The sequence below is a fragment of the Balaenoptera physalus genome, assembly GCF_965194825.1.
Source record: "Balaenoptera physalus genome assembly, chromosome: 5".
NCBI lineage: Eukaryota > Metazoa > Chordata > Mammalia > Artiodactyla > Balaenopteridae > Balaenoptera > Balaenoptera physalus.
The window spans coordinates 86996514-87013982 of NC_138884.1; the positions used below are offsets into that span (position 1 = coordinate 86996514).

The 17469-nt window shown below is 38.4% G+C and overlaps 1 protein-coding gene across 1 annotated transcript in view; it reads left to right on the forward strand.

Annotated features, from left to right (window-relative positions):
- The window catches only part of LOC309660875 (uncharacterized protein), a gene marked incomplete at its 5' end in the record, with an annotated part of 123303 nt that overhangs the window by 2982 nt on the left and 102852 nt on the right, over positions 1 to 17469 (forward strand). Inside the window, one exon of the mRNA XM_082461949.1 lies at positions 2508 to 2615. Within this exon, the coding sequence (XP_082318075.1) occupies positions 2508 to 2530 (23 nt within the window). The 3' untranslated portion in view covers positions 2531 to 2615. The remainder of the gene's footprint in view (positions 1 to 2507; positions 2616 to 17469) is intronic.

Here is a 17469-nt window from a genome sequence, read left to right on the forward strand (position 1 = left end):
GAATAAAGACAAATGCAAGGAAAAAAGTTGGATTCGGGTCAATAACTAATTGCAACCCATTGATCACTGACACCGTTAAATGTCTGATTAGACGACTTAGATTTGTATTAGCTGAGAAAAAACAACAACATATTAGTGATGACTGGTGAAATTGTTTTGCATTTCCGTGCCTGGCTCATAGTGGGGTCTCAAAAAATACAGGCTTCACTCAGGGGACACAGAGTGATGAAAACCTGAAGAGAAGATCGAAGTAGGTCTATCTGAAAAAAGTGTTATTCAAGATAAGTAGGGAGGGGCTTTGATATGAAAGATGCGGGAGGGAGGAGAAAAGTCATAAAAAAGATTAATTAATGAACACAACTGTGTTCAGTGCCCTGTGGGAGGCAGCTCAACATAACTTGTCCAAAAATGAATCCATCCAGTGAAGGACACCACCATCCCTCCAGGTGCCCCAACCAGAACTGCCTGAAGTCATCCTTAACTCCTCCCCCTCCCTCGCTGGTCACAGCCCTGTGGTTCACTGAATCCCTGACCTCCTCAATCACCACCCACTCCTTGGCCACCACCCTGGCCCAGCCTATTGTCACAGTGTCTTGTTGGTCATCCTGTTTGCAGCGTGGCTGAAGTGTGGGTAAGGGATTGGAGCAAAGGATTAAGAATGCCTTTTTCTAAAATGCAAACCTAAACATGTCAAACCCTTCAATGGCTTCTCTCCGGATAAAGTCCAAGAGTTTAGCCCCAATGTTGACCTGGCCTTCACCTATCATTATAAACTCATCTCTCCCTGTTCTCCCCTCCCACTCTTTTCTCTAGCAACAATGAGCTTCTTTCCTTTGCTTTCCTCCAACTCTCTGTCCCCACCTCCGGCCCTTTGCACACGCTCATTTTTCTAGATGGACTAGCCTCCTTGGCTTTCTCCCCCACTCCTGACCTCCACTCTCATTTCCCTAAATTCTATTCATCCTTTAAATATTGATTTAAATGACATCTTCAATGAAATTTATCTTTTCTTACTACCATCCCTCACCCCACCTTTGGACGAGTGGAGGTGCTCCTTCTTGGTACCCTGATAGCACCCAGGCTTCACCTCTTCTAGCACTTTTTATTCTTTCTTGTAATTGACTCTTTACCTCTCCATGTCACTGAAATAGAAACTCTGTGAGGGCACGGACCTTGTCTTTTTAGCAAAATTGTATCCTTATGGCTCAGATGTTCAATGAATATTTGTAAAATGAGTAAGTGTGGACTATGAATTGAGAAGAAGTCATTCAGATTAAAAAGATGAGAGGGGGCTTCAGGGGGGGCAAGTGGCCATGAACTGTACCTTTGAAATAGTGAGGGAGAGGGAAGAGGGAGTTCCCCTCACTGTTTTTAAGGAGATGGTACAAAGTGGTGTCTAGGTCTTCTTTTTATTCCTAATACTAGTACAGTGCCTGGCACAAGCTTAGGTACTGGATAAATCCATATATCCTGGGTAAATGAAATATCTCAAGCTTGGTCCTTCCAGTAGCTGCTTCACTGTTGCTCTTTGAGGACAGCAGGCCAGTCTGGTTTAGGTTTGGGGCAGCATGTGCTCAGGGAAGGGTACCCCTCCCTGGCGCCAGCATCATTCCTCCCAACCAATCATTGCAGTCGCTTTTGCTGGTGACAGAGTAGATATGTGACCTGGTTCTGGCCAGTGGGACCTGTAGGTAAGTGTGCTGGGGCTTATGGGAAATGTTTCTTCCTGATGAAAGAAAACTCTTGCAAGGATAAACCCCCAGACCTGCTTTGGAAGTTATGTGAGAGTGTGATGCTTGAAGCTATGGCAGCCATCTTGTAGTCATGAGGGGAAAGCAAGGTTTCAGATTTCCATACAGATAGCTCTTTTTCCAACATTAGTTTTCAGATCAAATATTACGTCTTTAGGAATGACCACACAATCTAAAATATCCCTCCCTTCCTCATTCAATGTCTAGTTGTCCTTGCTTTTTTTTTTTTTTTTTTAACCTTTTTTCCCCATTAGAACCTGGGCTCCATGAGAGCAAGGACACTGTCTTCTTCACTCCTTTTTGAATTACGGCTTTCTCCAGGTATATGCCCAGGAGTGGGATTGCTGGCTCATAGGATAGTTCCATTTTTAGTTTTCAAAGGAACCTCCATACTGTTCTCCATAGTGGCTCCACCAATTTACGTTCCCACCAATAGTGTAGGGGGGTTCCCTTTTCTCTGCACCCTCTTGTCTTCTTCACTCCTGTTTCCCAAACTCCTGGAACAGTGTCTGGCAAATATAAGTTGTTCCAAAAATATTTGTTGAATAATGGATGACAACTAAACAATAACACTATGTTGAGATTGATTCAGAGCCTAGTGGATAATAGCCACTATAAACCTCCACTTTCTCTTTCAGGGATTATATCACAGTTAGTTCCGTTTCAGGCAATCTCTTTCTGATACACAGACACATATTCTTGAGATTCTTTCTTCCTCCTCCACTCTCTTTCAGAGCTTTTCCATTCTTTCCCCAGGAAAGTTTCTCCTCCTTGTGTGATGATGGACTGAGTTACGAAGGCAGAAAAGTGTCACGTGCTTGTGAAATTATGATCAACACAGACACATCTACCCTAAAGGAAAACGTATGTTTTTTTTTCTCCTTTCTTTTTCTTCCAGCTTTATTGAGATGTTATTGATCTATAACATATGCAATTTTAAGGTATACACTATGATGATTAGATACACATATATATTGCAAAATGATAATCACAATAAAGTTAGTTAACACCTCCATCCCCTCACATAATTACTTTTTTTTTTTCTGGCGGTAATAAAATTTAAGATCTACTCTTAACAACTTCTTTCAAGTATAGAATACAATTTGTTTATTATATACACGATGCTGTACATTAGATTCCCAGACCTTATTCATCTTCTAGCTGGAAGTTTGTATACTTTGACCAGCTTCTCCCCATTTCCCTCACCTCCCAGTTTCAGGCAACCACCATTCTACTGTTTCTATGAGTTTGGCTTTTTCAGATTTCACATGTAAGTGAGACCATACAGTATTTGTCTTTCTCTGTCTGACATTTCACTTAGCATAATGCCCTTGAAGTCCATCCATGTTGTTGCAAAAGGCAGGATTTCCTTCTTTTTTAATGGCTGAGTGATAGTCCAGTGTGTGTGTGTGCGTGTGTGTGTGTATCATATTTTCTTTACCCATTCATCTGTTGATGGACACCTGGGTTGTTTCCATATCTTGCCTATTATAAATAATGCAGCAATGAACATGGGAGTACAAATATCTCTTTGAGATAGTGATTTCATTTCCTTTGGATATGTACCCAGAAATGAGATTGCTGTATAATATGGTAGTTCTGTCTTTAGTTTTCTGAGGAACCTCCACACTGATTTCCATAGTGGCTGTATCAATTTACATTCTCAAGAAGAGTACACAAGGGTTCCCTTTTCTCTAATCCTCACCAACACTTGTTATTCTTGTGTTTTTGATAATAGCCATTCTAACAGGTGTGAGGTGGTATCTCATTGTGATTTTGATTTGCAGTTCCCTGATGATTAGTGATGTCAAGCACCTTTTCATGCACTTGTTGGCCGTTTGTGTGTCCTTTTTGGAAAAAATGTTTATTTAAGTACTTTGCCCATTTTTAAAACTATTTTTTGTTTGTTTTTGTTTTTTACTGTCAAGTTATATGAGTTCCTTATTTAATTTGGATATTAACCCCTCATCAAATAGATGGTTTGCAAATATTTTCTCCCCTTCCATAGGTTGCTTTTTCATTTTGTTGATGGTTTCCTTTGCTGTGCGGAAGCCTTTTAGCTTGATGTAATCCCACTTGTTAATTTTTTCTTTTGTTCTTTGTGCTTTTGGTGTCATAGACAAAAAATTGTTGCCAAGACCAACGTCAAGGAGAGTTTTCCTTATGTTTTCTTCTAGTAGTTTTACGTTTTTATGTCTTACATTTGTCTTTAATCCATTTAGAGTTAACTTTTGTGAGTAGTGTAAGATAGGGGTCCAGTCTTCTTTTGCATGTGACTATCCAGTTTTCCTAATACCATTTGTATTAAAGAAACTGTCCTTTTCCCACTGAGTATTCTTGACTCCTTTATCAAATATCACTGTCTATCTACATGTGGATTTATTTCTGGGCTCTCAATTCTGTTCCATTGTTCTATGTGTCTGTTTTTATGCCAGTACCATACTGTTTTGATTATTATAGCTTTGTAATATAGTTTGAAATCAGGAATTGTGATGTCTCCAACTTTACTCTGTCTCGGAATTTCAAAGCCACATGTTTTGAAGTAAAATTAGAAATGCTAGACTAAGGTCACCCATCTCAAAAGCATTACGAAGGGTGCAGAGATTCTCTTTAGCATCTCTACAAGTTTTCACCTATATTATCCATCCATCCATCCAACCATGCAATTTAGGATTGCCAGGAAATATTGAGGTTGAGTTAGGTGACCACGACTTTTAATAAAGATCAAAATGGTATGTGTCCTGCACACCCAACCCAGGAGCTCTCAGCATTTCTAATGCAGGTGGACAATTGAAATTGTCCTGGATTATGTTTGACAGAACAATGCAATTGAAGGACAGTAGTACAAAAATAGTTGAAATGTTGGATATTGGAATCTGAGCTGGAGAGCTAAAACAGAAGGAGACTCTAGAGATCTGGGCAAAGGATCAGTGAACTGGACATTTCAAGTAGGTCGAAGAATGGGTGTGTTGGGAATAATGTAGTGAATGACCTGGAAGGTTAGAAGGTGAGTTCCCAGAGAGTGGGGATATATGAGTTTAACATTTAAAGGTGATGCATGCTATCCCCAGGGCTAGCATGGTTCAGGGTGTGCCTGTGGGATTGGGAGAAGAGAAGTGGGTGGAGAATATCCCTGAAAATGAGGAGACGAAGGAACAGAATGGGGTAGTAAATGTGGTTCCATGTGGATCCTGAAATTACTCATAATTTTGTCCAGATTTGGAAATCAAGAGTAAGCCCTAGGTCCTCAGGCCACATCTTCATTTCCCAAGAGACTGGTGAATGATAGCAACCAGGAGAGAATGATTAGATATATCCTCCTTTTTGTATAGTGAAATCTGCTTTCCTTGAATCATGATTATTCAAGTTAAAAATAATCACTTGTATTTGGTTGTTTTTATTGGTTATTGTACTAGTAAAATATATCAATAATTTTATTTTCTACTTTTTATTGCAAATATACTATTTCTGCTTCACTGAGTGTTCAGATTGGCTTTGGAGGACTTATCAGGGATCTTAAACATTATTTATAACATTATTTCAAAGGGAAATGAATTGTAATTCCCAAATCAATGACCTACACATATAAAGATGGAGAATGTAACTTATTTCTAAGAGAATGGGAGACCCACAAAATAAAATAAACTACTTCCCATTTTTCAGCTTGTTTGGGAATGAGGCTGACTTGTTATGTTTCCAAACCTCTCCTCTATATTATGGAAAATTTATTGGCATTTAAATCCTGGAATGGGTTAGTTTGGTAAGTACTGGTTGAATATTTACTATAGGTCTGGGGTGGGTGTAAGAGTGCAAGAAATATGTATATGATCCCTGTGTTCAAGAGATTTGAAAGAATATATATACTTGCTTAATTAATTATTACACAATGCAGAATATAATGAGTAAAATTTAGAAAAGAACCATGATATGGGTGTTAAAAGGATAAAAAGCTAAACTGATTCATTCAAAAACTACGAGTATTCTTGTGCAGTTTGGGCCTTGTCTTCAAGGAGCTTATAGGTTTGCAAAAGAAATCACATTGGTCAGGAAAACCCCCAAAATCTTCACGGAGGAGGTGATGAACAGTGACAGAACTTCACTGCTGGAGGGAGAGGGGGCTCCACACTGCATTTTGGAGTCTGGAGAGGGGCCCAGGGGCCCAGGATTTGGTGGTGGCGGGGTGGGGTGGGGGTGTAGACGAACCACGTGGTGTAAGGCAAGCTAGGAAAGGTCAGCTGAGGCCGTGCTGGGGGGAAAATGCAATGCCAAGGAGATGCAATGTTTTCCAGCAGACTTCGGGAAACCATGGAAGGTCTCTGAACAAGTGAGATGCATGATAGCATATAAAATGACATTAAATATAACTCTAATGGAAAGTTCCACCAGTGCAGTGCAGGAGGCAGCAACTATGGTGCGTGTGCCATGGGGAGAAATACATATATATGTGTGTGTGCGCACACCGTCTCTTTCTCTTTCACTCTAAACACACACACACACACACACACACACACACACACACACACACACACACACATCTTTCCTCTTCAGCCAGCAGAGAGATGTTGTGTGAATTATACTCTAGGGAAGTGGCCTTGCTGCCTTCCTTTTTCTGCCGATTCCAAGTGTGTTGCATGCTTACGTCCAAACCCTGAACTGTGACATGTGAAGCGTTTCCCTCTGTGCAAAAGCCCAGTCGCACCAGTTTCCCTGGTACTTACTGGGGAAGAAGGCTTCAACTTTCATTCCTTAGCTTCCCAATCTGGCAAGCCTGTCCACGCTCACAAATGCCTTACAAGTTTGCTGATGTGTCTAGAAAAATAATAAGCATATGGTGGGATCACATGAACAGTAGAGAATTCTTCATTGCCCTTGTAATATAAAAAGATTTGCTAACAGCAGACGATATTAAAATCATAATAATGTCATAGCGAAGTGATAAGAGTGAGGGTGATTTTTTTTTTCTTGCCGTTCAATGCTCTTATGTACTTTTTTTCTTTAGTGGGCATATATTGCTTTTGTTATAAGAAGTGTGCTTCTTTAAATAGCTAAGAAAGTAATGTGCACGCTGTGTGTAATTAAATGTAGGGCCTGAAGCACAGTTTTACAAGGTGGCCCCTTGAAGGCACCCGGAGCCAGAGGTGTGGTTCTGCGCCTGTGAGTTTTGAGGTGGGGGGACGTATGGGGGGGCTGTGGGTGGAAAGGGAGGGGCTCTAGGAGGTGAGGCCGCCGGAGAGGGTGACCATCTTCCTTTATCGACTGTTTGGCTTTTTAACTGCTGCTTGAACCTGTGCACGTTCTTGGAACTGAAATTCTTCCTCAAAATAGCGTGTATTTACTTTAAAAGCGACTCCAAAGAGAAAAAGTTAAAAAACAAAACCGAAAAACCAGAAAACCCAGCACACTGGACTGAACAGAGCCAAAGTTCCTATTTCTCAAGAGACAGAAATATACTTCCCGGAGCACAAGGTCCGCTTACCCTCTCCCCGTGGTCTTTCGCCAGGATCTGTTGATTCAACGGGAGACAGGAGTGTCAGCAGTTGTGCTGAATATGAATATGTGGGAGATTACCTTCGCCTCCCCAAGCACCATTAATACAGGGGGACTTGTCGTCCCAGCCAGCAGAGGCTAGCTTCTCTCAGGTTTCTTTAAGCTACATTTGTTTGTCTGTTATTATTCTTAAAGTTTTCTGGGTAACTATAAGCAACAGACCTTGTTAGTTCCTCTTGAGATTGCCCACTACTCCCCACCCTTATTTCTCACCTCCTGGCATCCTGTTTGTCTCCCTGACTCTGTCCCCCAGCCCATCCCCACCCCAACTCAGCTACCGGCCCTTTTAGCCGTGTTTTTCTTCCCTTGGTTAGTTACTTTTAAATTTCTATTTTTATGTGTTCTCATACCAAAGAAGGCATGGCATATATTCAATTTTTAATTCACTGACTTGTGCTTTCTTCTATCATGAATACCTCTAAATTATGTCTTGGTGTGTATTCCAGTGTTCGTCTCCCTCCACCCCTTTTCTTGAAGACACTGTATTTCCAGGAGGGGATAAAAAGGAAATATGGGGGAACTTTGAACTATGTATAGTACTTTTTGGGTGATCTTTGCTTATTTAAAGTTACTCAGTTATGATATGGACAAGAAAGATCTACAATGTATACTGTGTTTATGCTCATATCAGTATAATCTTTAGTATATTAGATTTTAAAGAATATTTTAGCCAGTCAGCAGTTTTACATGAACTGTTTAGACTTACATTTCAGTTTTGTTCATTATCGTTGCAAATGGATCTATTACTTAATGAACATATGGATTCCAGCACCTCTTAAGTTTAGCAGGTTTATGAGAAATATTTAAAAAATGTTTTGGAATACCATCATAAAAGAAGTCATCAGTACCACTGAATATACAATTCTGCCCAGTAGTCACAGTATCTTCATAGAAAATTCACTTTCTAAAAAAAAGAGGGAAACACTTTCAAAACTCATTGAATACAATTTTTGCTACACAGTAATTTATCTAATCAATTTCCTTTTCTGTGCTGGAGATAAGAAAGATAAAGATTCAAAAGAAGCTGAAATTAATAATAGTGGAATCCTAAACTCATTTCTCTTAGTATCTTGTGGCTGTCAGAAAAATGAAGATTTCCCCCAGATTCACACAAGTTTTTCTCCTTTCCCATATGTTTGTTTATTTGGCACAATTTTCAAATAAAACTCACTGTATTTCACTTAGTCCTGAGAAGATGAGGGCATTTTAGAGAAGTTCCCAAGATTCAGGAGGAGACAGGAAAGGTCTTTTTTTTTAATATATATAATTTTGGCTGCTTTGGGTCTTCCTTGCTCATTGTGGGCTTTCTCTAGTTGCAGTGAGCAGGGGCTACTCTTTGTGTGGTGTGTGGGCTTCTCACTGCGGTGGCTTCTCTCGTTGCCCTGGCTCCAGGCATGCGGGCTTCAGTAGTCGCAGCACACGGGCTCAGTAGTTGCGCACGCGGGCCCTAGAGCGTGCGGGCTTCAGTAGTTGGGGAGCGTGGGCTCAGTAGTTGTGGCTCGTGGGCTCAGTAGTTGTGGCTCGTGGGCTCTAGAGCGCAGGCTCAGTAGTTGTGGCACACGGGCTTAGTTGCTCCGCGGCGTGTGGGATCTTCCCGGACCAGGGATCGAACCCTTGTCCTCTGACTTGGCAGGCAGATTCTTAACCACTGTGCCACCAGAAATTCCCAGGAAATGTCTTGATGAGGATTTATTTACCATGTTTCAGGAGAGATACTGTTGGTAGAATCTGTTTGCTTTCCCTCACCAAATATCTCGAGGTGTTCCCCATTCTGCTGCATTTGAAAGAACCTTTCCAAAGTCCAGTCCTTGATACTTTGCGGTTTTGATTAGGTGGTAGTGCTATCAAATGAGTAGTGCTATTTGGATGACAAAATTTGTCATACTTCTTAATGTATTCCCCTTGACTTTCTTCTGTACTTGAAGCAAAAGTACATTTAGATTCTTAAAAAAAAAAAAAGAGTTAATTTAATCTAGACCATTTGGTACAGATGACCCGACAAAGATGCATTGTCTAATTCAGACACAGTGATTGCTATGCCTGATGCCCTCCCTAATAACACTGTTGATTATGTTATTTCAATTCTAGATAGCGATCTTTCTATTCCATAGTCTTTAGAAACTAAAGAAGGAAGGCAAAGTTTGTTTAGCTTATTTTAAAGAAAACCTTTCCTGTATCATTTTTTTAAATAAAATGTGTATAATTCAAATTTTCTCTTTGAATCTACAAAAGACATCTTTCAAAAATTAAAGAAAAATTGCTTTTATCAGTAGAATTACCTCCCTTCTCAGCTCCCCGTGCAGTTTATACTTCTAGTTAGCTTGCACTCCAGTAGTTATTTGTAAGCTGATTGGGGTAAGGGCTTTATCTTTTTATAGTTCCTGTTTCAACCCTTTATACTTAATAGACAATTCTATATTATTCCAACAACTAATTTCCTTGACCATGTAAATGGTCTTTTCCATTTGAATTTATTTATCTATAAAAGGATGTCCACCCTCTGATTTATATAGTATTGATTTGTATCTTGATATTTTATACCTTATTCCATATCACTTGCTTTAGTATTTCTGAGTTATACTCCTGAAAATATAAGCTTTACTCAAAATAGTGTTATTAGAGTCTAATTTCCCAAGGGGAATATTATAATTAAATATTTTATTTAAACTATTATCAATAAAAATTCCATTCAACATGTCCTCTTACATTACATAAAAATGGAGAGAAAGTTAGACTGGGGGTTCAATGAGGAGCACATTAAAATAGTCAAAGACGGTGACATCCACACTTACCTGTGAGGTTAGGACCCTCCTTTCTCCAGTTATCTTATTTATCATTATTGTTTGGATCCAATTAAATGAAAAGAAACATAACAACAGGATTTTTTTTTTTAATTTTTTAATTTATTATTTATTTATTATTATTTTTTTATTTTTGGCTGTGTTGGGTCTTCGTTTCTGTGCGAGGGCTTTCTCCAGTTGCGGCGAGTGGGGGCCACTCTTCATCGCGGTGCGCGGGCCTCTCACTGTCGCGGCCTCTCTTGTTGCGGAGCACAGGCTCCAGATGCGCAGGCTCAGTAATTGTGGCTCACGGGCCCAGCTGCTCCGTGGCATGTGGGATCTTCCCAGACCAGGGCTCGAACCCATGTCCCCTGCATTGGCAGGCAGATTCTCAACCACTGCACCACCAGGGAAGCCCACAACAGGATTTTTTTAAAGGTCATATGAAGATGAGATCAAGTGGTCAGAAAACAAACTGAGGAATATCACACTTATTTTTCCTAAAGGTTTTGCATTAAATCAAGAGGAAAGACTTTTCCTTACACTGGGTCATGTTTCATATCAGGAAAATCAGAAAAAGGACTGATAGTAAAAAAAAAAAGAGTAATTAATTCTATGCAGTATTTCTTTTGCCTATGATTGCATAAACACACTCTAGCTTGTTTGCCAAGCCCACAGAGGCAGAGATCAAACATATTTCCACACCCTGCTGCTGATCTGGTTATCTGCGGTGAGTGTCTAGTCAATCAAAAAAAAACCCAAAAAACAAAAAACCAGCCAAAGGAAAGAATAGTAAGAATCCTTGGAAAGGAAACTCCCAGCATTAATCAAATAGACATTATTCAAAAATAGGGCCTGATGTATATTTATTAGAGTGATGTTAATGGCGACATTAACAGCACCACGGCTCAGTAATTGCAATTCTCCATTTCCCACTTTTAGTAGGACTTGTGCCCAAGTTGTTAAAGAGATTTGGATTTGCCAGTGCCTTTCCAGGCTCTTTGGACTCAGGGTTGGGGTTCGGCATAACTGCTGACTATGCCGTTTTCCAATGACATAATTTTAAAATCTACACTATTTGCTGGACCCCTACTTAGATAGGGGTAGAATTAAGTAATTTACAGCATCCCTGTCCTCAGAGAACTTTCAGTCTAAAATGGAAACCAGAAAGATATCTTCATGCAAAGATAACTGATGGTATGAGGAAGTAGATGATATGTTTTTTAAAAAAGTAGTCCAAATAAATAAATAAATATCTGAAGCCAAATAATCCTTGGCTTCAGAGGGTCAGAAAAGGCTTCATGTGGGAGGAGGGATATGAGTTGAGCCTGGTGTATCTGGAAGGGATGCAGAGACCACAGTGGTTCCAGCAAAGTGTGGAAGACTTGGAGAAAAGAGGTCGGAAAAGCAAGTGACAGCTGTATGTACGGTGCTTCAATTTAGGTCAAGGGGTAGGGACATCAAATAGTTGGCAACTTATTCTACCAAAGCTGGATTTTCCCAGACCAGCTTAAATTTCATGACATTTGCCCTCTTCAACTGAGGTGATTGTTAAGTGTGATTTAATATTGAAAGTTTTCCACTGCTTATATAAATATACTTACAGAAGTTTTTTTTCAACCTATATCCTGATTTGGTATTTGGGAAATAGGATCATTTATTCAGTCTTCAAATATTTGCTAAATATCTGTGCCAAGTACAGGACTGGACATTTATGTAATAGTTCAACAATTACTAGGTGCTTGCTATGTGTCAGGCTCTGTTCTAAGCACTCGGGGTACATCACTGAACAAAAAGAAAAGAAAAATCTCTGCTCTCATGGAGCTTTTATTCCAGTGGTATATTAGTTTGCTAGGACTGCCACAGACGAAGTACCTTAAACAGCAGAAGTTTATTTTCTCACTTATCTGGAGGCTAGAAATCTGAGACGAAGTGGTCCGCAGAATTGGTTCCTTGTTAGGGCCATGACGGCAGGATCTGTTCCAGACCTGGATCCTTGGCTTGTAAGATGGTCTCTCCCTATGTCTTCACATTGTCTTCCCTCTGTACTTGTCTGTGTCCAAATTTCCTCTTCTTATAAGGACACCAGACATATTGGATTAGGGCCTACCCTAATCCTCATTTTAACTTAATTACTTCATTAAAGACCCTATCTCCAAATATGGTCATATTCTGAGGTATTGGAGGTTAGGACTTCAGCATATGGATTTGGCCAGGGGGGTGGGCATGGGACACAATTCAGCCCATAACAGGTGGGCATTGATGGCAGAACAGTGAATGAAGCCTAGAACTCAGGTGGTCCTGGTTACAGTGTGCCAGGCACTGTACCGGGCACACTCATAGGCATCATTGCATTTAGTGCTATAACCAGCCTGTGAAGTAAGTATTGCTGACCCCACTTTATAATGAGGAAACTGAGGGCAGACCACATTTCGTTCGTATGGAGGTTTGCTTTGGTGATACTGTGTTTAATGTTTTCACTGGGTTGAAACCTTGGAAATGGAAAGTGAGCCACGGCTAAATGTATAGAGCATATATTTATGGCTAATTCAGATTCAGAACTGACAATTTCTAGTTGTTAGTATAGAGGGTGGAGGGTTTTTTTTTTTTTACATTTGGTTCTAAGAATAAAACAAAAGATAGGAGTAATCTTTGATAATTTTCTCTCTGAAGATAGTTCAATATCTTGTATTATGTAATAACATTATATATAGTAATATATTTATTATAAATAAAATATAAATAATATATTTATTATAAATAAATGTAATTATTTATAATAAATATATAATTATCTAGTATATAAATTCTACATTTTACATAGCAATGATCATTTTCCTTTTGATTATATAGGTTTAAATGAAATTATAGATCCTTTCTAACCTTTACCCTTGATTTATGTCCAGACTAGCAAACCTGCCTTGGCACTGCCTCTATGGAGGGACTCCTCCTCATATTATCTGTTTTGCCTGTTGAACTAACCTTGCTGCTCCTCTGGTGGACAGATTCAGGTTCAGCAAAATTATGGAGGACCAACCATCATATGGCAGGCCACTTCACATAAATCCATGCTTCTCATAAATATGGAAAACCAAAGGATAATACAGGCATTTTTCATGAGCATCCATTTTGTTCAATTATTTTATGGGAAAAAATTTAAGTAAATTAGCAGTGAACAATTTAAAACATAATTTAAATACTGAAACAATATAGGTATATATTATAGTATAAAATACAAACTTTTCATAAACTTTCAAGATAAAACCTATTTCAAGAAAGTTGCTTTTGTTTTGAGTGTGCCTTCAGTTCAACAGAGGTGTGAACTACAACCCCCGCCCCACTTTCCTGAGGGGTTCTTGGGAGAAAACCTTTGAGAAGTTCTGAATAATTTCTTCATTTAAGCTTCATAACAACCATGTGAGGTGTATTATCCTCATTGAGAGATCAGAAGCTTGGATAAGTTATCTTGCCCTAATTAAGACGACAAGTAAACAACAGAGGCAGGTGTTAAACTCAGACTTTATGACTCCAATTCCAGGGCATTTTTAAAATTTTTATTTATTTATTTTTTATTTAAAGTATAGTTGATTTACAATGCTGTGTTAGTTTCAGGTGTACAGCAATATATATATATATATATATATATATATATATATATATATACACATATATATACACACACACATATATATATATATATATATATATACACATATATATATATATTCTTTTTCAGATTCTTTTCCATTATAGGTTATTACAAGATATTAAATATAGTTCCCTGTGCTATACAGTAGGTCCTTGTTAGTTATCTATTTTATATATAGTAGTGTGTATCTGTTAATCCCAAACTCCTAATTTATCCCCCCCCCCTTCCCATTTGGTAACCATAAGTTTGTCTTCTATGTCTGTGAGTTTGTTTCTGTTTTATAAATAAGTTCACTTGTATCAGTTTTTTTAGATTCCATGTATAAGTGATATCATATGGTATTTATCTTTCTCTGTCTGATTTCACTTAGTATGGTAATATCTAGGTCTATTCATGTTGCTGCAAATGGCATTATTTCATTCTCTTTATGGCTAAGTAATATTCCATTGTATGTATGTATTACATCTTCTTTATCCATTCATCTGTCGATGTACACTTAGGTTGCTTCTGTGTCTTGGCTATTTCCAGGGCATTTTGTATTGCACTATAGCCATTCATTGAATTAATAGGCCTCAATCCTCATGAGGCTGGATAAGCCTCACAGCTTTGCATTTCCCCATGTCCCAAACTCATTCGTTCATGGATTCATGCACTTATTTGTGCATTTAGTCAACAAATATTTATTGGGAGCTTAACACGTGCCAAGCTTTATGCTGGGCCCTAAAGACAGAGTAGTTAGCAAAAAAAGGCATAGTTCTTTCCCTCATGGAGCCTATAGTCTAGTGGGGAACAGATATTAAACAAATAATTGCCACAAATATTGTTTACAAACTGTGGTAAGTGTTATAAAGGAAAAAATATAAAGTGCCAAGAGAGGAAAAAATGGGTGAATTAATTTAGATTAATAGTCAGAAAAGCCCTCTTTAAGAGAGTGACCTTTAACCTGTGGTCTTACACATGAGTTAGCTAGAGGAAAACTTATCTGCACTTTAAATAGTTACAAATTGACATCCTACAAAATCCAACACTATAATTCCCTCTATCTTCATTATTCCTTCTTTGTCTGTAATAAGACTGAATTCTCACCCTCAGCCATCACATTTATCCTTTTCTATTATATTCTTCTGACTGTCCATCCATCCATCCATCCATCCATCCATCCACTGAATCTTCATTGAACATATACAATGTCCCCGGCACTATTGTGCCCCCAATCCTTTACGTTTCCAACTTCTCTCTCCTCTCTTTTTCTCTCCTTTGACTGCTCTAACCTTCTGCCCCTTTATTTGATTCTTGGATAGCCTATTTTTGACCCACATCTTCAGTGTTACACCCTTCCCAGTCCTTTCTGTCACTCCTCTTTCCTTTGGCTAAACTATCACTTCTCATCTTATTTTCAACAAACAGATTGTTTCCCCACATTTTTCTGAAAATTTTCTAATCAGGTACAAAAAAATTAATGAGGTTCTTTTTGTGTGTGTGGCCAACTAATTAGAATTTCATCCCTTAATAAAGAGATGCTGCTAATATAAAACAAATCTCTTTTTTCATCTATCTATATATCTATCTACATCTATCACCTATCTATATTTTGGATCATTTCTTTCTTTTTAGTTATAAACTCCCAGAGATAGTTCTATCTGTTTAATTTAATATAGCATCTGGAACTTACGGTAATAACTTCTTAAACTTTTAAGAGGCACATCTTTGGGGGCCTACTAATGTGTCTGTTGTACCTCTGATATAAATGTAGAAATGAATTCAGAAATGCACAGCCCAAGATAAACCTGCTTTCATATTCTCCTATAAAATTATCTGTGTCCTGTCTCTCATAACCTGGACATGCAAAATCCAGGTCAGCAAAAATAGAGTGTATCATCAACTACTTAGGAAAATCCACCAGGAAAGGATCTACCTTACCCCTCTGTTTCCACACAAGTCAGTTAAGTCCAACAAATGTCCTTTGGAAAGTCTGAAGAGCTAGGGTACACTATCTAGAAAATTCCACCTATCAAAAGATAAGTAGAGGGGATTTTCCTTTCAAGGCACGGTGGAATAACAATGACCAGACTTAACTGCCCACCATAAATAATTAGAAAGTTGGATAAAATATGAAACACTGACTTTCAGACATTGGACAGCAGTCTGCACAGGACTGTGATCCTTGAGAGAAGAGAAACATAGTGAGCTTGATAATTGCCCTGGCTTTCTGCCTGGAAGCAATTTCTAGACTGTAGATCCAAACAGCCTGGCAGCCTTGCTGAGTTGATGAGATGGAGGTTGGAGTTTGGGGAGTCTGTAGTAAGGCAGAGTTTTGGGAAGGAGGGAGCTATGCAGAAAAAGAGCTCCAGGAACATGTAGTGTAGGGATGTCTTGTGTTTTTGTTGAATACCATGACACAAATGTATAGGATGACACTCCACAAGGCTGGGCAGAAAAGACTGATGAATTGTAAACTGAATAAATCCCAGGGCAGACATGAAGTGAGAAAATGTTTGGGGTTTGACTAGCCAAAGGGGTGAGTCCTTGTTCATCCTTGGAACATACAGTGGAGACCCTAAAGTAATCATACATTAGTAGTGAGTCTGAACTATCCTTGGAGCGAAAGACCCTCTAGAACAGTGTTGGAAATATTTTCTTAAATTTACAGATAGCAAATATTTTTGGCTTGTGGGTCATATGGTCTCCATCACAACTAGTCAGTTCTGTCTCTATTGTGTGAAGGCAGCCACAGACAATACATAAGTGAATGGGTGTGGCTGTGTTCCAATAAAACTTTATTAACAAAAACAGGTGGCCAGCCTATGGGCTGTAGTTTGACCGCTGCTCTAGACCAGCACTGACCAATAGAAATATAATGCAAACCATATATGTAATTTTAAATGTCTGGTAACCACAGTAAAAAAAGTAAAAATAAATAGGTAAAATTAATTTTAATAATATATTTTATTTAACCCAATATATCCAAAATGTTATCAATTCAACATGTAATCAGTATAAAAATTATTAATGAAAAAGTTTGCATTCTTTTTTTCATACTAAGTCTTCAAAATCTGTTGTGTATTTTATACCTATTACACATTTTAATTCAGATTAGTAATATTTCAATAGCCACATAGTGATTACCATTGGATAGCACAGCTCCAACCTCTTTAAAAACAGGTCTTGATGGAATCAAACCAATGAGCAATTAACTTCACCACCCACCAAAATAAAGTCCAATGTTCTTTAAAAGAAGACAACACAGGGTAGCCAAAATAGGTCAGTTGGGAGAGCATTAGACTGAAGATCCAAAGAAGACAACACAATGCAGGCACTTGTCAATATCAAATAAAAAATAACTAGACATGCTAAAAAGTGGACAAAAAACCAAACAAACAAAAAACCTACAACAAGGAGAAGAATTAGTTAAGAGAAACAGACCTAGAAATGACAAGGTAATAGAATTAGTGGACAAGGGTGTTAAAACAGACTTTATTATTATGTGTAAGTATTTAAAGGAAAACATTAAAAGAATCAGAAGAAAAATGAAAGGTATAAAAAAGAACCAAATGAAACTTCTAGAGATGAAAAGTACAATATCTGAACTGAAGATTTTGCTGGATAGGATTATCAGCAGATTAGGCACTGCAGAAGAAAAGATTAGTAAACCTAGCAATTGAATAGATCCAAGATGAACCACACAGAGAAAAAGAAGACTGAAAAAACTAAAGGAAAATAGGTTCAGTGATCTGTGGGATAA